We start from the raw sequence: 20,652 nt of genomic DNA, 5'->3' as shown, positions 1-20,652 counted from the left end.
TCCGTTCAACGTCAGTATAAGTCAACCCACTATCACTAAGGCCGTGTTCACATTGACCTAAACTTCGTGTTGTGTAAGTGTAACTCACACGTCAACTAAACTTAATTACGTTCCCTTTGATAAAGCTCAATGTTTACATGAAGTGTAAATCATGTTTAGTTTACATACAGTCGATAGTCATTGTAGGCCTTATGTAGGTTAAGTGTACATAAAACTAGGCATTTAGAACATTAATTTTACCATGTATATTTTAGGAAGAAACGATTTTTAAATAAAATTGATATTTACAACAATTATTAATAAAGTTCTTTACAGTAATATTTGTCAAAACTTTGACTTAAATATATTAATTTGTTATAGAAAAAAAAAAAAACTTTAGGTAGCTTTATTAGCCCCTTATCAAGACTAAAAGAATCCTGATCATCATTGCCAAACACATAATTTATTTGACAAGGTCTTCCCGAATCGACTGGACGTACACGGAAATATTTGCCACTGGTCTTTACTTAAACAACGATTCACTCATAAATGCATTTATATACATGTGTTAGGTAAATTGTATTGTTTGTCTTGTATCTCAGATCCATTAAAATATACTCAGAAATCAAAACAATACCCCCTCCCATTGCTAAATACTCCTTAGAGAAAAATACCATTCTAACCAAACAGAAACGATAGAAATGTAGTGATCCTTAACACCTCAATTCCTTTTTATTCGTCTGTAAGCACGCTGCTGCGGCTTACTTTTTCTAATGCATAATCAAGCATCTATAGTATCTTTAAACTACTGCAAAACATCAAAATAGCTTTCATAAAGGAGCAACCACTTAAATTCAAAAAAGGGGGTGGTTATATGTTTTATTCTGATCTAGTCAGAATATGTTTCGCGCGAACGTTTTTATTCAGTTTTTTCGATGCTAGCAATCATTTTTTTTTAATATTTAACATTATAATGATTGGAGAAACTCTAGATTCAGATTTTTTTTTCATCTGTATGACCAGAATATAATTTTTTTTTATCTAATTGGGGGTCATAATATCATAGTTTTCAAGGGAAAATTCCTTCCCCCCCCTTTTTTTTTAAGTCAAATGGTCGTTCCCGGACTGCTAGAAAAGTTGCCGAAAAATTTGCATTCAGTTCTACGTAATGAACATTTAAATGACATAGTTTAAAAGTGTGAACAAATCTTATGTACAGGTAACTAAACAAGGTTTAAAGATGTGAACAAATTCAATGTGAAACCAGTGTACATTAAATTAACATGTTTACTGTACATGTCGTTTGGTGTGAACACGGCCAAAGTCTACCAAGAAAATTAAGAAGACCGATTTAAAATACAAGTCCTTTAACTGTTATCTTCATAAACATTTTCACCGTTAAATTTTGGATACGAAATAAAAAAATTAACTTGAGTTGAATTGTCCACCAACATTTTGGCTTTCAAATTTATAACTAACTGAAAAATGACCAGGAACACAATGCCAAGTTATTATCATGAAGATAAAGGAATACTTGTGACGCAATCATTTACGAATTCAAAATGATTATTATCTTAGTAAAAAAATATAAATTTAACATGAACATAGATACATGTGTGGTATGAGCATTTTCATTCAGAGAAAGCCCATGATCTCGAAAAGTTTTAACTATAGAAAGTGGTAAGGTAGATAAGCAATTTTATACAATTGTGAAACGATAAATTCAAATAGAAAAATTATCTTATGGCTTTACAGTGATTTGCCTCGTGTCGTTTGTTTTATATTACTTGTTTTTGGGCTTTGTACCTATTCGTTAAATTAACAAAAGTGCAACTCGTGTTACACTCAGTTCTTGAAAATATGTTATACTGTTACATGACTGTCCAAGGTTATAAAAATGTTCGACGTCACGAGCCTGTACATGTAGATCTGTGGTTGTCGTTGATTTATGGTTGGCATGGTTTGTTTTGTCGTAAAATAAAGATGTACAAATGTAATGTTATAAATTTTCAAATTTCATTCGTTTCATTTTTTATGTGGGGCCTTTACATATAGTCAATTACGGTATGGGTTTTTCTCGTTGTTGAAGGCCGTACAGTTGCCTGTAGTATTGCTAACATCCACTTTATTTTAATTTCGGTGGAAGGTTGTCTCAGTGGCAATAATACCACATCTTTTCTTTTTTATATAAGATATATCTAAATTTGTTTATCGTGTTTATATAGTTATCAAAAGTATCAGGATTATAATTTAATATACCAGACGGGCGCCTCGTCTACATAAGACTCACCAGTGACGCTAATATCAAAATATTTATAAGGCTAAACAAATACAAAGTTGAATTCAACTTTATTTGAACTCTGGTGAATTGTTGTCTTTATTAAGAATCATACCACACACCCTTTTATTATACTTCATGTAAGCTAATACGAGGGTGTTAATTTACTCTATCACATGGCTAAGCGGGTGACCATTTGTTTGAATGGCACCCTCTCGTCTAGACCAATCAAAAATCAATAATTCAATAGACAATGAACTGAATTACATCAAGTTATTAAAAGTTATTAAATAAAGGCAACAGTAGTATACCGCTTTTCAAAACTCATAAATCCATGGACAAAAAACAAAATCGGGGAAACAAACTAAAACCGAGTTCTACATTTTGGCTCCGATTCTATTATTTGACTGTAAAAAAAGACATTTTGCTTCACTTCTGTTGATTTCTCTAATACCCATAACGTTGTTATATACGTGAAGTTATAGAAAATACTTTTAAATAACATTCATCTGTAAATGGCAATAATGATTCACTTCGCCACAATTGACAATGTTTTCTCGGGGTAACAACCTGCTCTATCGCCCTCTGAGCTATGTGTTGTAGTTATATAATGTTTATATTTAGTAGGAAATATTTTGATTTTGATTCGATGACGGCGTTTAACTTAGTTGATATTTCGTTAAACGATAACGATTCTTTGACAAATAAAAATAGTTCTTTTTAATTCACTGTAGCATGTGTAGTAAGGTAACTTTTAAGACGCTTGCAAAAGGTTTCATTAATAACGCGAACATTTGAAGAAATATAGATAAAACCTTTGTGGGGCGATAATACCATATCGCACACCTCGCTTTATGTTATATGTGTATTTTTTCACCAATGCATTTGAACACTTTACATTGATGGACAACACATTTAAATGAAATCAAATGTTAAGCAATAGAAAACTATGCAAGTGATATATCATTCACTTTATAAACAATTTCAATGATCTAAACTATTAAAGTTGCTAAGAAATGAAATTCTTCATTATTTGTTATTTGACGATTTATTTAATACATTTTGTGAAATTACTGGATGATCTTGAATATGCAACGAAATAATAAAGAATAGTTTGGAAAATTTAAAAGTATTCAAGATTTATATAAAAAAAAAAAAGAATTTCCTACAATACAGGACATTCATGTCATCAATCAATTTTGTTTAACATATTATTTTTATGATTCAATTTCCGTAATTCTGCGTAAATGTCATATCGGTTATTGAATGTAAAACAATAACATGTATTGATTACTTTGAAATGTAAATATCAGCACATCAATGTTTAATCTGCAGATCTGCGGAAGATTAGAATCTAAAGTTGTAACAAAGTATATGATATATTATGCATCATGATGGAATTGATTGCAGCTTAAGTAGATATATATCGTAAAGGATCGTAAAATTTAATCACTGAAATAATTTTATATATATATATTTCATGGCAATTTTTTAGTATGATTGAAAAGTATACTTACAACATATACAACATTGAATTGAAAATTTGGGCCTCTTGTGTTGTGTTAGTCATCATCAGTGTTGCATGGAGATTTTCGTTCATGCATTTTGCTTTTCCTTCATCATAACTGACGACATCATCGATGATTTTATAGCATTTTGATTCAAATAGATTCCAATGATTGTCTGGACAGAGGAGTGTACCTTAATATTACAAAATAAAGCATAATGTAGTGTATACATTCTTAGAACATATTAGTGTTTAAGTGTTGGAAAAAATTGAAATGAGTTTCAAAATCATTGTATTTAATCTGAGTTTGTTGATATACACGACTACATTAAAAGACTTGACGATGAAACTTGAGTATTAACAAATAATAGTCAACAAGAAAAGTAAGTTCAACAAAACTTTAAGTTCAACGAAGCAGTTAACCACGTGCTCATCAGGACAGACAGAAATAATATGATTCAAACTGTCAAATAACAATATAAAACAATAGCATTTATCATTAAAATACCCATATGTAAATAAATACCATAAACAAATTTAATCATGGTTAACACACACTAAAACCTACTCAAGTGACACTTCAGTTAAGCACATAATCTAAAAAGGTAGTTTAATGAAATTCAATTAAGACATTAAAATCAAATAGAATCCCATTCATATGTTTTCTGCGAAAAAACAGATCGATTCGGTTACAATTGATTTCAAAGTAACATCTTGAGTAACCTAGTCATGTGTAAGTTCGTTTATTACGATATATTAAAGCTCTTTCGATTAAGTTATTTATGCATATATTTTGTTAGTGTGTAATCTCTGGAATGATTTTTTTTTGGTTGGTTAATGCATAAACCAGTCACTAATGAGGCTTTGTTACTGTTGCATATCATTGTTTGAATGTCACAGTAGTTAATAGAAACAATACAAAGCAAAACACGTTGTGCCAAATTGATTCATTTCACAGGTAGCATTGAAAAAGATAGGAGCTTTTGCATCAAGTTATTTTGAATTGCTGTCGCATTTTCTAAATCTACCGTTACTGATAATAGTCATCTTTTACATTGCATATATGAATGATTTTGTAAAAGTGGCATATCTTTTGGTCAAGTATATGAAGTTTGTTTTTATTTTGTGTTGAATCGACCAAGTTTCTTTCGAAATTAGTTAAGGTTGCATTACGTTTTGACCTTGAACTTTTTCAGAACAGAGGGCTCTATATAATCGACTTTGCTCACTCAGGTCAATCTTTCAAGAAAACTAGCCATTTAACTTGGCAAAGCCTACTTTTGAGTTACTGTAGAATGGTTTGGTACATTAGTGCATGGTAGATTTGATATTAATAGTAACTAAATATAGTAATTAATCAAGGTAGATAATTCCTTAACGCATTTTGCAGACATTTGATTTGAAATTATCAACACTAGATAACTCATTGGTAAAAAAGGGTGAATTTATCTACATTATACTTGACGATAATAGAAAATACTTGAATGAATCTTTTATCTCTATCTTTGTAATTACAGGTTCACTTTTTGATCGTCATTAGATCTAATTTGACACATCTTAAGGATACACGACTTGCGACCTTGAATGCCTACGCCGATCATACAGAGATGCAGAATTCCAAGCACTCCGTGGTTGATACGACAATGTGACGTTACATTACCATGGAAGGAATGTTTCTCTGATATCCAGTCTTTTATTACGGCATTGGGATAGTTCGATGGATGTGCTCTGGTTCTACAACAACAAAAAAAGTTTCATGCTCATTGAGCACTACTATATTTATAGAAAACGGTTATACAGATGTCTTTAAAATTTGTAATACCATAAAAAAAAACTTGATATTTGCAATATGCATGTGACCTTAGCTTCCAACTATCATCCTCGAAACATTTAATTCAGAATTTTCAAGAAATATATTTAAGGAGTCGTTATAAGAAACTATATGTTGATATACGCGATGACAATGTATCTTTGAATTTATATACTAGAAAGTAGAAATGAACACTTGTTTTCCTGTCATATTACCATATAGCAAGATAAGTATGTGAGTAAAGAAAGACAACTCCTATTGGCTATTAGTGATTTTATTTTATTCGCAATCAACCAAAGCAAAATTGAACAAACAACCATATGCCTGTGTCAAGGACTGGATCATTTCCATATGATCTTTAACGTTCCCTTTCATGTAAAGAAAACTTGCAGCTTAGTGTGCTTAATAGTATTCTGTTTTCTTTGCCATTGTCAGGACACATTATAGGCATATGTTGTGGTTCTTTTTAAGTGCAATATTAGAAAAATTCTCATATTGTCATTTTCGAAATTAATGTTGACTAGAGGGAAAACATGTTTCAAAGGTTCGGATTTAAGAAATCAACTACTAAAGTTGAGAAGTATTTACTAGTAAAAGAAAAGTTTGAGTTTTGATGAACATTCGATTTAGAAATTTTATCGAAACTTCTTTTTACACTCAAAAAGGAAATTGAAGATTTGGAAATTAATAGAAAAAAATCCAATATCGAGTTCGTGTTGTTTAACATCTTAACGTATGAAATAGTTAAAAGTTAAGTCAACATCCGAATTACGAATGATTATGCAAAGGTTTCTAATTTGACAAAAATGTGGTAGTGTAACAAATTAGGTAAAGAGTTGCTTCTGATTGTCATAGATATTGTATTTTATAGTCTTTTTGAAGAACTCTTTTATGAAGATACTTTGTAATTTGAATCTCATGTAAACAAATCTTTTTTTTAGCTTTTCATTAACATTGGTCTGTACCTTTTTCCTTGTATTATATTATGCAATTTAAACATAGATAGTTATTGATAAATACATTTTACAACATTATATTAGGAATATATGTATACTTCATTTCAAGGGTCATCTTGTTATAAAATATTATCAAGTTTTATAAAACTACCCAACTAAATTGTAGAAAATAAAATGTTGAATGTCATTAATGCCCCACTTAACACCATTTTGGTAGTATGTCAAATGCTGTTGTTCAATAGCAGTCTTTTTGACTGAAGTATAATGAATCAGACGTAGAAAATGTTATGAATAATGTTTATAAATAATAATTGACATAAACACATGACATTTTAAGATATACATATTGACTTTTTCTTATTTTGTTTTGTTATAAAATTGGCAACTAGATTTACAAGACTACTCTTTACAACTGTAATAAGGTTCTTGAAAAAAAAATATTTTGTTGTACAATTCTTGTAATAAATGTGTTTGCCGTTTAATTAAACGTTGCATATGAAAGTATTTAAAAAAACATTAACTTTTACGGGCGTCAGCAAATAAAGTACAAAAAAAGAAGTTAGAAGTACATTATTGGCAAGAACTGATTACAGAAAGAAAATTGTTACAAATTTTGAAAATAATTTTACAGCTGTAAAGAAGTCTTTCGTGAATTCCCGAGTGTAAATTTTCAGGACACAAATTTGTCTCTTTCCAATAAATTGTAATCTGTGTAGTTTTATTGCCTAGCACATGTACATATATCTGTGTTTGTGTGTGTGCTTTAAGTGTGTATGCATTGTGAAACAATGTACATTGCCTTTATATGTCACAAAACTTGTGTAAACATTTACTGAATTTTTAACTTTATGAATTGATATTTTATTTTGAGAAAGAATGAAGTGATAATAGCTGTTAAATTGTTGTCTTTAAAAGGGTAATGTTAACGTTTTCTGTTGTTGTAGAAGTATTTAAACAAGTTAAATCAGGAAAAAACAGTTATGCCTCTTTGGGTAATTTCTTTGTAAGAAAATGGCAGTTGTTTAAGTTTAATCTATTATGACTAAAATTCAGGAAAATTTCAATTTTAAATTCAAGAGTTATGTTAATATCAAGTACTTGTTACATTTGTTGTTTGATGTATAACTATTTGTTTTCAAGTTGTTATCTCAAAATACCTAAATAGGATTTGTTTTAGATATTATATTGCTACACTGTACTATGTGATTATTCAAACGAAAAAATAATAGTAATACAAATAATAAAATTAGTAAACCGAAATAAGGAAAAAAGTAAATTTCAGTTAATTAAAAGCTCATATGAAAATATAATAAAATTTATTTTATTATAATTAAAATTAAACTCTTACTATAATACGCACATTCTAAACGTGAATGGAATTAAAGAGAATATTTTAAAATCACAAATTCAATTCAAAATCTACACCTTAAAGTAGGAAATAAAAAGACATTTAAAGATAATTAGATAATCCTTTATCCATATCACAAGAATACATAAAAATTGTAAATGACCAAAGTTAAATTTATTTATTAGAACCCTCTCTACACATGGAGGTGGATTCATGCAATGCAAGTTAACTTCTATTGAAAGTGAAGATAACTACTGATTAAAAATGAACAAATATGTAGTCTCAACACTGTTTATAACGTTTTGTATATGGGTATATATGTCTGTTAAATTTACATCATTCTAACCTTGTTAAAGTTCTAAGTGCCAGTCATTTATGTTTTTACTCTTAATCCTGAATTAATTTTAATGCATAAATATTAATTGTTGTTTGATATTGTAGTATTGTTAAAGTACAATTAAATAAATATTTATTTAAAATGGGTAGATTTGAGAGATTGAAATGGACAAATGGTTCAGTTTGACAATTATGTACTACTGATTTGGAAGATAAATAGATAGGTCATTGAAAATTATGTACTACTGATAGAGTTGAAAGATAAATAGATAGGTCATTGTAAATTATGAAAAATCATTCAATGAAGCAATATCCATCACATAAACATGCACCATTACAATGCTTTAATTCATTAGTGAAATAAACAGCAGTTACTCATCTTCTTTAAAGCAACCACCAAATTACAGGTTCAGACTTAATAAAATACAACACGACTATTCACAATGTGTTTACCGAGTTCATAGCTAATATTCTAAAGACTTGAGTTAACAATATGTCCACTAATGATACTAGATGAACACGCCAGTATATAGAACACAATCAACAACTCAGTTCGAACAGAAATAGGAATCATTAGGCTACAAACCCTACCTTTAAATCATGGTACAACATTATAACACCAAAATCATTGCGACTTCAAATATTAGAATGGAAAATCATATTAAAAGATAATCAATACTTTATAATCAGGATAAAAACACTGATAAAACATTACTTCATGTACGACCATATATTCAAGACAAATCACAAATTATCACAAGAAAAACAGACTCATTATTATCTTTCATCATTTGCTCATTTTAATTTAATTTTATTATAATAATTATAGTTAGATTAAGACATTTTGGTTTTTTTCTCTATTTTCATAGACTTGAGATTAATAGATTTATTTATGTATGGTAAATAAAGTGTTCAATGTCTAAATTGTTACTAGTTGTTCTTTCTTTAGGTTACAAGAAAAAAATAACATTTGTATTGATCCAATTCGTGTAATCCTATGTCTTAATCTCATTAAAATCACCTGTTATTTTGGGCCACGATACTCTCTACCCTTTAAGGGAGTTTAACGAATAGCAACATCGGATTTTGATGAGATTGTCCTATTGCGCACAATGTTAACAAAAAATGTTGACTAAGAATTGCACTTGTGTTTTCTTTAGAGCATTCTTGAAATTCACTTGAAATATTTCGTATGTGAAAATTGGTATTTCAATTATACTTTAAACGGATTGACAGTTCCCGAATTGAAGAAAAAAGGCAGAAGATTTCAAAGAAGTACTTAAGACAAAAGGCCCAACAAGACTGTGACTAGGGGGAAAAGACAGACCTCAATACACTTCACCACAAAACCAGGGACGATCAACGATACTCCTGATATCATCCGTTGATAATCATATTCTTTGGTAAAGCATCACAATTGTTGAAATATTTTATTAACCCTCAAACATCACAAAACTCATAAACCATCGGTTCATTAGACTCTGTAAGCATAAAACATAACGGAAAAGTTTTGAAATGTAAGACTGTTTTAGCCAAAGAAAATACATAAAATATAGAGAACAATGAAAACTAAGCCAATTTGAAATACAATACTCCAAAATAAAGCACCGAACACTAATGCAATATCCATACAAAATTCTCTAAACAAACTCAGAGATACACTTGCATCTTCTCGGCCAGTTTCAACCGTATTGGTGTTTAGTGCCAGTAAACCTCCGTGGTTAAGTCACATGATATCATAAACAAGAAAATGAGAACAGGATTGTATAGCTTGAGGATATCACAGGTAATCTGACGCAAATACTAATTGAAATATGTATTATTCATTTAACTCTTCCTTGATTTTTGGTGGAATGGATAAAATTCTTTGAGGCAATTACTTCTGTAACAAATGGTTATAAAAATAACGTTGTACGCTTTTTTTTGGGACACTTGGTTAAGTAGTTTCATTGAAAGCAGCAACCTTGTATCAGGAACTCATTGTAGGAAACCCGCTCTGAAATATCGTTTCAACTTGGAGATGCTAAAATTTGCTTCAAATAAATGGAAAGTTCATAATTGGAAGGCTTACCTCGTCCATTAGGTTGTAAATGTTTGTTCTAAACCGACCCTTATTGTCAATTTTATTATTAAGTAAGTCCAGACATGAGGCTGACCTAATAACCTTTTGAATTCGTTATTTCAAGTCCGATTGGAAAGATGCGTTCAACATGTCTTAAAACCTGATTCAAACTACAATTTTTATAAGTACCAAGAAAGGCATATGTATGTTGGCGTTTGTTTTTGCTGCTGTTCATTGTTTCTGTTATTCTGTTGTTTTCATCTTATACAAGTATTTCTCGGTTTTTGTTTATGTAATGTTGCCTTTACTTTTTGGCTATTGCAAAAGGAAAGACACTTATATTTCATGTACGATGATCTTTGGAATATTTCTATTTCCGCATCTGATTCACAACAATCCTTGAATAGGTAATTTCAAAGTTTTCTTTTTTAATATGCATTCAATAGAATAAATACAAAAAATATGAAATAACCCTTATAAATAATTTAAAGTCTTTCAAGAATTGTATGTTTCTGTAGAAATAAACAGATTCTGAACAGAACCATAACGAACACATTTCTTCTATTTAACGACCTTCTCTCAATCTCTTCATTAACGACCTTCTCTCAATCTCTTCATTATTTTCAAACCAAACTTTTTTCCAACACTAAAAAATAAATATGACAAAGTAAAAGTCAAGAAAATAAATAAATTGAACAAAACCTAATTCTACAATAAATTCATACATGAAACTAAAAGATACACTAAAAAGAAAGAAAGTTTGTCACTTATATATTTGAATATATCATATAAGGAATTTGTATTTACTCATAACTATATGCAAGTTCAAATCATTTAAGATTTTAAGATTGGAAATTATCAATAGGAATAAAATCTGCAGAATTAGTTGTGTGTACACAGTTTCCTAAAGGTTGATTCAGGAAGCAGAAATGATACTACAACTCGATACGAGCTGCCCAAATTCATATCTGTTTTTTCCAGGGAACGCATTGGAGAAAGGTAGACATGCATGTTTTTCTTATATAAAAAAAAAGGTTACGGGAAGGTCGATTTTGAAATTAGACTTACGTTCGATGTAAAATGTAGTTGGACAGCATTTTCGTAAATCAAATATATGAGATTAAACATGAATAAATATCCTTTAGACAGCTTCATTAACATGTAATCATAAGCTGCATCTTAACCTACACATATTTACATAAAAAAGGCTTACTTCGTTAATCTTGATTTTATTATAACACAAATTAAAACCATACCACTTTTCTAGCAGCTAGGAACAGTGTGCGTATTGTAATGCTCATAGCTATACTTGTTGATGGGGGATTGTTTTTTTCGGTCTGTGCCTTCCATCAGTCAATATCAGTTTAAAGTTTTTTATCAAGGTAAACCAGATCATCTTGAATTTTAGTTGTTATGTTCAATATGAAGTAAACTCTTTAACATATATATACAAAGTAAGAGTATTGACGCAGTTCTCACAGCTCACAAATCATAGAAATGTAACTATGAAGGTACTGTGAAGTCACAGCAACCTGAAACTTTGTACACATGTTCATTATCAAGTTAACTGTTTGATATTCAGGTATATGCCAAATGAGTGTTTTGACCAAGATTGTATTGTTCAGTGAACATGGACTTGTGATCATGTGAAAAAAATAAAATAACAAAAAAACGAACTCCGAGGAAAACTCAACACGGAAAGTCTGCAATCAAATGACAAAATCAGAAGCTCAAACACAACAAACGAATTGGTGACTTGGTACAGGCATTCTTTTATGTAGGAAATCGTGGATTAAAACTGGTGTTATAGCTAGCTTAACCTCGCGCTTGTAGGACAGTCGCATCAAATTCCGTGAATTGTTGGAATATCCTTGGTTTCAGTTTTAATCTTTGAATTATGTTATAGTGTACGTGATGTTTTTTCCTACAAAGCATCTTCCAAGATTCAAATAGTATACTTACAATTTCCCCAACACTGGGGAGTATTGATTTGCATATGTAAGAAAAAGGACAGGATTCAAGGCAATCCAGCATTCATCAAGTTTATTGGCTATTGCTATGGCACTTAGTTCTGCACAACGTGTTGTTTTCATCCGTTTGTCAGTAGACTCCATTTTCTGCTTCAGTACCTATTTATCAGTATGATAAATGTTAAGCTTGTAGATCATATCAATGTTCCCCTACAGGTCACAAAAGTAATTCTGACACAACATATAACAATTATACAGCAAATAAAATGCAGATCGTTTAATGTTGAATTATATACGAATTAACCTGTGTTTGTATCATCTACACATACTCAGAATTGTAAATAATTTAGAATGTTAACCATGAAATGTGTAGCAAAAATGGGACAATCAATCATTGGCCAATTAAAAGACATATTTCACAATGCAATGCTGTTTAATATTGTAACTTCGATAATTGGGACACTATTTTGTTGAAAAATTTGCGCTGTCCTCTGTTATGTCTTTTGTTCTACCCGTTGACGTATAACTCAAAATGTCTGTATATATATTTCCAGAGTTTTGTACAATGGCAAATACCTTTTTGAAAAAACAGTGTGATTTTAAATATTAGTGTTAAGTTTTTAAAAGCCACACTTCAGCCCAGTGTTTATAATATATAACATAACAATATACAGTGTCAATTAACTCCATGTTCTCATTTCACACGCAGAAAATAAAATGTAAAATTCAAAAGCTCGAAAGGTTACAGGGAGTATTAATCAGTGAAAAATAATTATATTTACCTTTCCAGCTTCCCCTACGAAAGCAATATCCAAAAGATTTGAAAATACTGGTCCTGGGCACAGATTTGTGACTGCTATGTTGTTTTCTAGAACCTCAATTCTCAAGGCATCAAACCAACCCTGTAAAATGTATTAAATTGATGAATTGAACAAATTATTTAGAGTAAGAAAAATAATCAAGATCATATTTGCATATCTTTATCAGAAACGACTTTAAATAAATAAGACATTTTAACACTATCATGGTGTTTTTTGTCTATTATATAAGAGTACAAACACATTTTGGGATACAGATACTTTTTAGAGCTACTAAAATAAAAAAAAAATGTATCAAAGCAAAACAGGCAAATAGATACCTCATTTGAGTAGATATGGAATTAATTACCTGAATTGCATGTTTAGCTCCAGTGTAAGATCCAGAAAACGGCGCCCCTGTAAAATGGAAACGGTAATCAATGATTCTTCAGATTTCATTCAATATGTTTCGTACAAGCTCTATATACATATATTGTAATGAACAATAGTTATGAGATAAAACTTCCCTTATAAATCATATTTTTCAGAGTATGTACATTTTCAAAGATTCCAAAAACTTATTTTAGAAAGATTTTGCATCCCAATGCTTAGGTAAGCTGTTGGCTTTTTGAATGAATGTCAAAATATCATTTTCACATTAAGTGATCAATTGGAGTTCAGTATTTTTGTTATACCTTTTTACATTTTAAAATCATGGCGTCCATTTTCAGTTGCATGTTTATAGTCATGGCTCACTAAGTATCACATTTTGTAACAGCTTTTAATATGTTCTGGTAACATTTTAAAATTGTAAAATCCTAACAAATATTTTAAAAATTAGTCGTTAAGGTTATTAGAAATTGCCATTACATATTCAATTTGCTATCAATTTTTTTTCCAAGCTCGGTTATCAGCAAATGTAAATCCAGAATTGTTCTTTTAGAGATAAGCTAATAAAGACATATAATGTTCAAACAGTTAAAAAAAAGTGTCCATACAATAAATCAGTAAAATAAACTTTAAACAATAAATTTAATGTAATTTAAATTGTTTTAATTTTGTTTCATCCATCGTTTGAAAATTGTATTGTGAATGTACCTATTTTCCCAGCAATACTGCTCATGTTTACAATATGTCCTTCATTCCTTTTGATCATGTAAGGTAAAACAAGCTTTGTAAGAGAGAGCACTCCAAGTACATTAACATTCAAAACTTGTTGGTCCACTTCTAATGATGTCTTTATCCATTCAGCTCTCTGTGATCGTCCAGCATTGTTGACTAAAATGTCAACCTACCGAAATAAAAAGGAAACGATTCAAAAACCCAGCGATCGCCCTTTGTTGTTGATCTTAATGTCAATCATGAGAAACAAAGTGTAAACGATTCTGAAACACAGTCCTATCAGAATCATCACTAAAGTATACGTCAATTGTCAAAAATGAAAATACTTTTTGTTCGAACAAGCACTGTAATTCGGTGGTTGTCGTTTGTTGATGTGTTACATATTTGTATTTTGCTCATTTTTTGTACATGAGCTAGGCCGTTAGTTTTCTCGTTTGACCTGTTTTACATTTGCCATTTCGGGGACTTTTATAGCTGAATATGTGGTATGGGTTTTGCTCATTGCTACAGTTGTTAATTTCTTTGTCATTTGGTCTCTTGTGAAGAGTGATTATTGGCCTTATGGGCAATCATACCACATCTTTTTTATACATAATAGACACAGTTGTTGTGTTCAGCATATCACCAAGACTTCTGTTAAAGTTAAAGTTATTTGTTCACTAAAAACCGTTGTGGTCATAATAAATGTCTGATATAAAACAATAAGTAGTATATTTATTCCCAGTAATGTATGAAAGAAAGTGTGGCATAACTTTTGTCATAAAAACTGTTAGCCTAATAGTCTCCTCTGTACAAGAGTTTTTCTCGCTATGGTAAGCACAGAAGTATGACAAAAGAACAAATATCGATCTCTTATAGATAACTGAAGTATAGAAACATGGCAATCATGCCCGTTAGCTATTTTTTCATTAAAGCAGGAGATGATGGATGTATGAATACGTAATTAAGTCCAGTTTGAATTTGGGCATTAAAATCGATGCGTAGTGAAGGTACAATGGTCCGTACGTGACCTGGTGCATGGCACAATTGATTTCCCTTATCCATTACAGACTCATTTCGCCGTTCATTCTAGTAGATTCTCTTTGAAAAACCTTCCCTTTGCAATACTTGTTCTCGTCATCATGGCATGGTTGTCAATGGGCGGTCAGCATATAGTGATAGAATTAATAAACACAACTGAAAATCTACAAACATGTACTGAAACGTGTTCAGAAAAACAAAACAAAAAACAGCATTAAAACAAAATAAAATAAGAAAAGTTTATAAACAAAAGAGCAATACAAACCACATAATAAACACAACTTAAATACACGATGTAAGATCTTAAACAATGTACATATGGGTGTGGATGTCAATATTTTGAAAATTAATACATTTCACTCACCTGCCCAAATTTATTAATGACTTTCTCGACAGCTGCTGCATGAGTATCAAATTCTACCATATCTAACGGTACCACTAAGATATCATCCGCCTTCACACCCCATTTCTCTAAAGATTTAATGTAGAAACATGTAAGTATTAAATACGAAGTTTGATATAAAAATTGTGATATTTGTATTGTGACAAAAAAAAAACCGGTGTTCTGTTGATCGACAATCTTTTGTGGTTGCAATACATATACTTTTAATTTAAAACTGTGCCTTATATAATAGTTATGCGTTCAATTAATGTGTCGCTTTGTTCTTTAATTTAGCTTTTAATAGTGTGCTTGCTTTAAGATTGAGATGTGCTTCAGTTTTATTTACACGTAGGAAGAGCTACTTGTGTCTTGAATGTTGAGTTGATTTGCTATATTTATGCAAGTAAAATGTTGTGTTAAATCTTTTTATTTGTAATTCGAACGTGGCTGCGTATTTTTACATCCCTAATAATCAAACGGACTTCAGGAGTTTACCGATGTGAGAAGTCTATTCTATATATCCAAGTCCACCGCCCTGATTGCCTTTTAAGTAAAACATAATTTATGATGTTTTCATGCCAATATATACTGTTTAAAGCTTTAGAAAATCGAAAGAAATAATATGGTTAAAAAACTTCTCCCAAAAGTTCCTCGACTGTATCACTAACCTTCTACTTCTTGTCCTATACAATTGACATTTAAACCTTACCAATACATTGTCCTCTGACTCGCTCTAATTCGTCTTTTCGCCGAGCAGATAGAATCAGTTTGCATCCCACTTTAGATAATTCATAAGCTAAACATTCGCCGATACCACTAGATGACCCAGTTATCCAAACTACTTTATTCTTTAAAGAGCCTAAAATACATACTCTATATACAATATGTGCATTTTATGAACACTAAAAAACATGATTGATAATTTGTTAGTCAAAATAATAATGACGCGTTGGAAGGCAATGCAAATTCTTGCAAAAAACCCAACTCGATCGGTTTATGATATTTGGAAATTTAAGTCGCCGAGTAGCTATATTATAGGTGTTTACCCCACATCTCTCCTTATGCATAAATATCTTAATGTTAGATCAAATTATTTTTTGAAAAAACAACAATTACCAGAGTAAACAGGGTTGACTGTGCTCCTTACGCAAACATTTACTCTAACAGAGTTACGAGGAAAAACAACTGAAATCGACACGACCTATGTTGTATGGTAACCATTATGATTTGGTTGATATTGTCACAACTCAATGGCGAAATGCTAAGCAGTCTTATATAGTTTAGTGCCAGAAAAGTCGTCTGATAGTAAATGCTGCATTTCAAACATACTTAAGATGCAACTGGTTCCACCATTTTCTACATACGGAAATGTCTGTACTATGTCAGAGATCTGAATTTGACAGTTGTTTTCCTTTCGTTTGATATATTTGAGCTTTTGATTTTGCCATTTGATAGCGGACTCTCCGATTTGAATTTTCCTTTGAGTATTTTTTTTTATTTTACTATTTAGTGTTCCTTATTCTTAACATTGTTATATAAGAGTTGATGAATTAATTCGCCTTTCTTGTAAGATAGTATTTTATTTTTGATCACAGAAAAGCCTATGAAACAAAGCTCATAAATGCACATAAACAAGAACCCGACAGATTTTAGTAAACAATTTTTCAATACTTGAATATGTTCATTACAAAAGCATGAAAAGTATGAAATTCTAGTAAATGCTAACAGTTTCTTGTGGAGAACTGTCTCATTCGTCTTCTTTTTTATAATACCCGGTATACATGAAATTATGCAAAGAGTTTTGATCACTATAAACGACAGATAGACTGTAAAAAAATACATGATAAGGATTGATATTATGTACATAAAACTGTTGTATTTTAAAAGAGCAGTGCTTGAATCCCCTTGTGTAAGTTCAACATTTTTTACACTAGAAAATATATTATAATCTAATTACACACTTACAAGTGTATACGTTACGTATATACATGGACAATAGAATATGATCGATATTTTCAGTCTCCAAGCACTTACTTGGTGATTTTCCGAATTTTTCAGCGATTTGAAGTAAAAGATCACAGTCTCCCAAGACTATCATTATCAGAGCTATGACGAACCATGTCAGCATAAACAAGAATATCAAATACAACCAGTCCATCATTTCAATTGGTCTCTAAAATTGGTTAAAATATATCATTTACATTTATAATATAAAAGTATGAGTGATCAGTTTACTTCCGTCACATTCAGGAAATTTCATAAAAATATACTTCGCCTTACATATATTGTAAATATTAGTAATATACTATTACACCGATATCAGATAACGATGAAGAAGAGACAACGACGACGAAGACGATAACGACGACGAAGATGATAACGACGACGAAGATGATAACGACGAAGAAGATGATAACGACGAAGAAGATGATGACGACGACGAAGATGATAACGACGACGAAGATGATGACGACGAAGAAGATGGAAGAAGATGATGACTGTCAGACAACGACGAAGATGACGATGACGAAGATGATGATGAGACGACGAAGAAGATGATTCTAACTATTTACCATTCAGAGACAAATTAAACGATCATAAAGACGAAAACATGTTGATATATCGATGTTGATACATGTATGCATGATAATAAACTGAACCCTGCTTTGTACAAGACCAACTTGTTAAATCTGATTTTCAGCTCACAAGATAACAATCCACACTAAAAATACCGTTCTTGTTTTTACGATAAATCACAAATAGATCAATTTATTGTAATTATCATTTAAAGTAAGAAGGTGTGACCGTATGATTGCCAACGAGACAAACTTCCATCAAAGACCAGATGACATAGAAGTAAAAAAAATCTATGGGACATCGTAGGGCCTTGAACAATGAGCAAAACTCATTCCTCACAGTCAGCTATAAAAGACTTCAAACTGACAAATGTAAAACAATTTAAACGAAAAAAAAACTAACCACATTTTTAACGGCCTGAATTATGTTCAAAATATGTAAATTTTGTCATAAAATGGATTTTCTTAATTAATTGCCTGATGAAACGATACTGGTAACTGAATTTAAAAAAATCTATAATCAATGACATGAAAACATTATCTTTACAAATAATAAATTACACCCCGACCGAGCTTACATTTGAAAGTTGACAATGACACTATAAGAGCACGTATTTCTATAAGATTAAGAGGTTAAGGTGGCAGCACATATATACTTGTTTATGTCAATTTACGGGGGTGGGGTGGTGGGGTTAGTACCCATACTCGTACGTGATTTAAAAGTTTTCGTACAAGTGTTTATAGAAAACACCCCCTATCACCTCATTGACAGAAACAGTAAGCAAATAATGTCTTTTGATAAAAAATATTATCTTCTTGATATGAATATAGACATGTTGGATAAAACGACAATAAGCTGACATGTCACTTTCACCAGGTCAGGAATAACCACCAATTGGTGAATTATACCTCAATTGACGTATAATTCACCAATTGACATATATGGGTATAGACCAATTGACGTATAATGCAGGTGTTTTGTAATAAAATGCTAGTATGAGATAGGAGCATGATTTTGCAACTTGCAATCTATTTTATGACCCTTATTGAGTCCTCCGAAAGTTTCAGTTTTGTCAAAGCCTGCTGCATCTCTTGAGAATGCATGTGTACAACAATTCTTTTGTTGAAACATTTGTACTATTGACCATGATTGACTTTTGATAATGAAAGTCAGGTATTAACAAAGATCTCCATTCACCTGTGGAGTTGTACTCATGATCACATGACTGCACACAGTATTGATGTCCATTGACAGGTGATTGTGGTTAATTTACCAATCAAGAATTGACAAGATAACAATAGAAGAAACTGCAAATACAATTATTGATTAAATGCAATATGTTATGTGACTATACTGTCCCTATACTAAACTAGGAATGTTTGACAAGTTTTCATACCATTATATGGTTTTAAGAAAACAATGCTCCATTTTGGTGGATTAATTTTCTTTGAAAAACAAAGAACTATACACCAATTGGTCTAACTCATTATACGTCAATTGGTGGATTATACGTCAATTGAGGTATAATCCACCAATTGGTGGTTATTCTTGACCTGTTAACAGTAAAGTCAGTGAAAATATTAAAAGTTGCATGTGATAGACATGATAGACAAAGTCACTAAACTAACAATCGATATGTTGAGACGAGTTACATGTAAATGGAGAACTGTGAATAGTAATAAACAACTACAACTAAACTGACTTACCTTTAAAACTCAGATAAAAAGCTGTTAACATATCACTCTTCCGGCTTATCACTCTAACGTCCTAAATATTGACACATATTTGTATCGTTTATTATAATCACCTCCAAAACTAGGAGCACCCATTCAAGCAAAGTCGCACTTAATATACAATGAGAGGTAGGGGTAGTTGGGATAAAACCGCTGGAATAGGTCACTTTTTCATGCTCCATGATATATGAAGTGGTGAGAAATTCAGATTAAATATTTCAACAGGTTGATTTTATCACTTGCATGATTGATCAAGATTATCTCAGATGATTATATATCAGACTAAGTATCTGAAACTAATCAGTTGTCAGTATTTATTTTTGAGTGGTTAAACCAAACCACAGTCGTAAATGCATTGGCGGATCCAGGGGGGGGGCGCTAGAGGAATTTGGTTGATTATATAGGTATTTAGGGAATCACTGAAGCGTAACTGGAGCGGGCCGCCCCCTTTTAGGTCAGTCAGCCCCCCCCTTTTACAAAAAGTTCTGGATCCGCCACTGAAATGCATATTCAGCTATTTGTCAATCAAATCTCTATTTATTCCAATCTGGTTTTCCCACGTAGTTATAGATGCTATAAATCCGTACATTTTGACATTTGCACCTATGTATATCTCTATAATATAAAATGTAACAGAAGTTGAATATACAAATATATATATATACATATATATAAGTACGTCTGAGTCAGTGACAACTCTACAACAGATGTATCCATCGGATCGCCATCAATGATGGTGATACATGGCTGTGTACATAATGTACATACAACTCGT

At 31.0% G+C, this 20,652-nt stretch overlaps 1 protein-coding gene across 1 annotated transcript; it reads right to left on the bottom strand.

Moving 5' to 3' along the window:
* Nucleotides 1–10,675: 10,675 nt before the first annotated feature.
* LOC143085143 (dehydrogenase/reductase SDR family member 7-like) lies at nt 10,676–19,913 on the bottom strand. Its single transcript, XM_076261326.1, has 9 exons — nt 19,851–19,913; nt 17,602–17,740; nt 16,277–16,426; nt 15,550–15,656; nt 14,142–14,334; nt 13,414–13,460; nt 13,029–13,148; nt 12,239–12,405; nt 10,676–10,922 (listed from the first exon to the last, which is right to left on the bottom strand). Exons 2-9 carry the CDS (start codon nt 17,726–17,728, stop codon nt 10,868–10,870), a joined length of 966 nt encoding a protein of 321 aa, XP_076117441.1. The 5' UTR covers nt 17,729–17,740; nt 19,851–19,913; the 3' UTR covers nt 10,676–10,867.
* Nucleotides 19,914–20,652: the final 739 nt, after the last annotated feature.

This window comes from Mytilus galloprovincialis, chromosome 8 (genome assembly GCF_965363235.1).
Source record: "Mytilus galloprovincialis chromosome 8, xbMytGall1.hap1.1, whole genome shotgun sequence".
NCBI lineage: Eukaryota > Metazoa > Mollusca > Bivalvia > Mytilida > Mytilidae > Mytilus > Mytilus galloprovincialis.
The sequence above is the reverse complement of the archived record's forward strand: the minus strand, read 5'-3'. Positions and strand labels throughout refer to the sequence as shown.

Bases quoted from the DNA above. Each gene is read 5' to 3' on its own strand.
- LOC143085143 (XM_076261326.1), bottom strand. From the start codon at position 17,728: ATGATGGACTGGTTGTATTTGATATTCTTGTTTATGCTGACATGGTTC. The intron at 15,657-16,276 runs GTAAGGTTTAAA...TTAAATCTTTAG, and splicing joins AGTCAGAGGACAATGTATTG to AGAAATGGGGTGTGAAGGCG. The intron at 13,149-13,413 runs GTAATTAATTCC...TACATTTTACAG, and splicing joins GAGCTAAACATGCAATTCAG to GGTTGGTTTGATGCCTTGAG.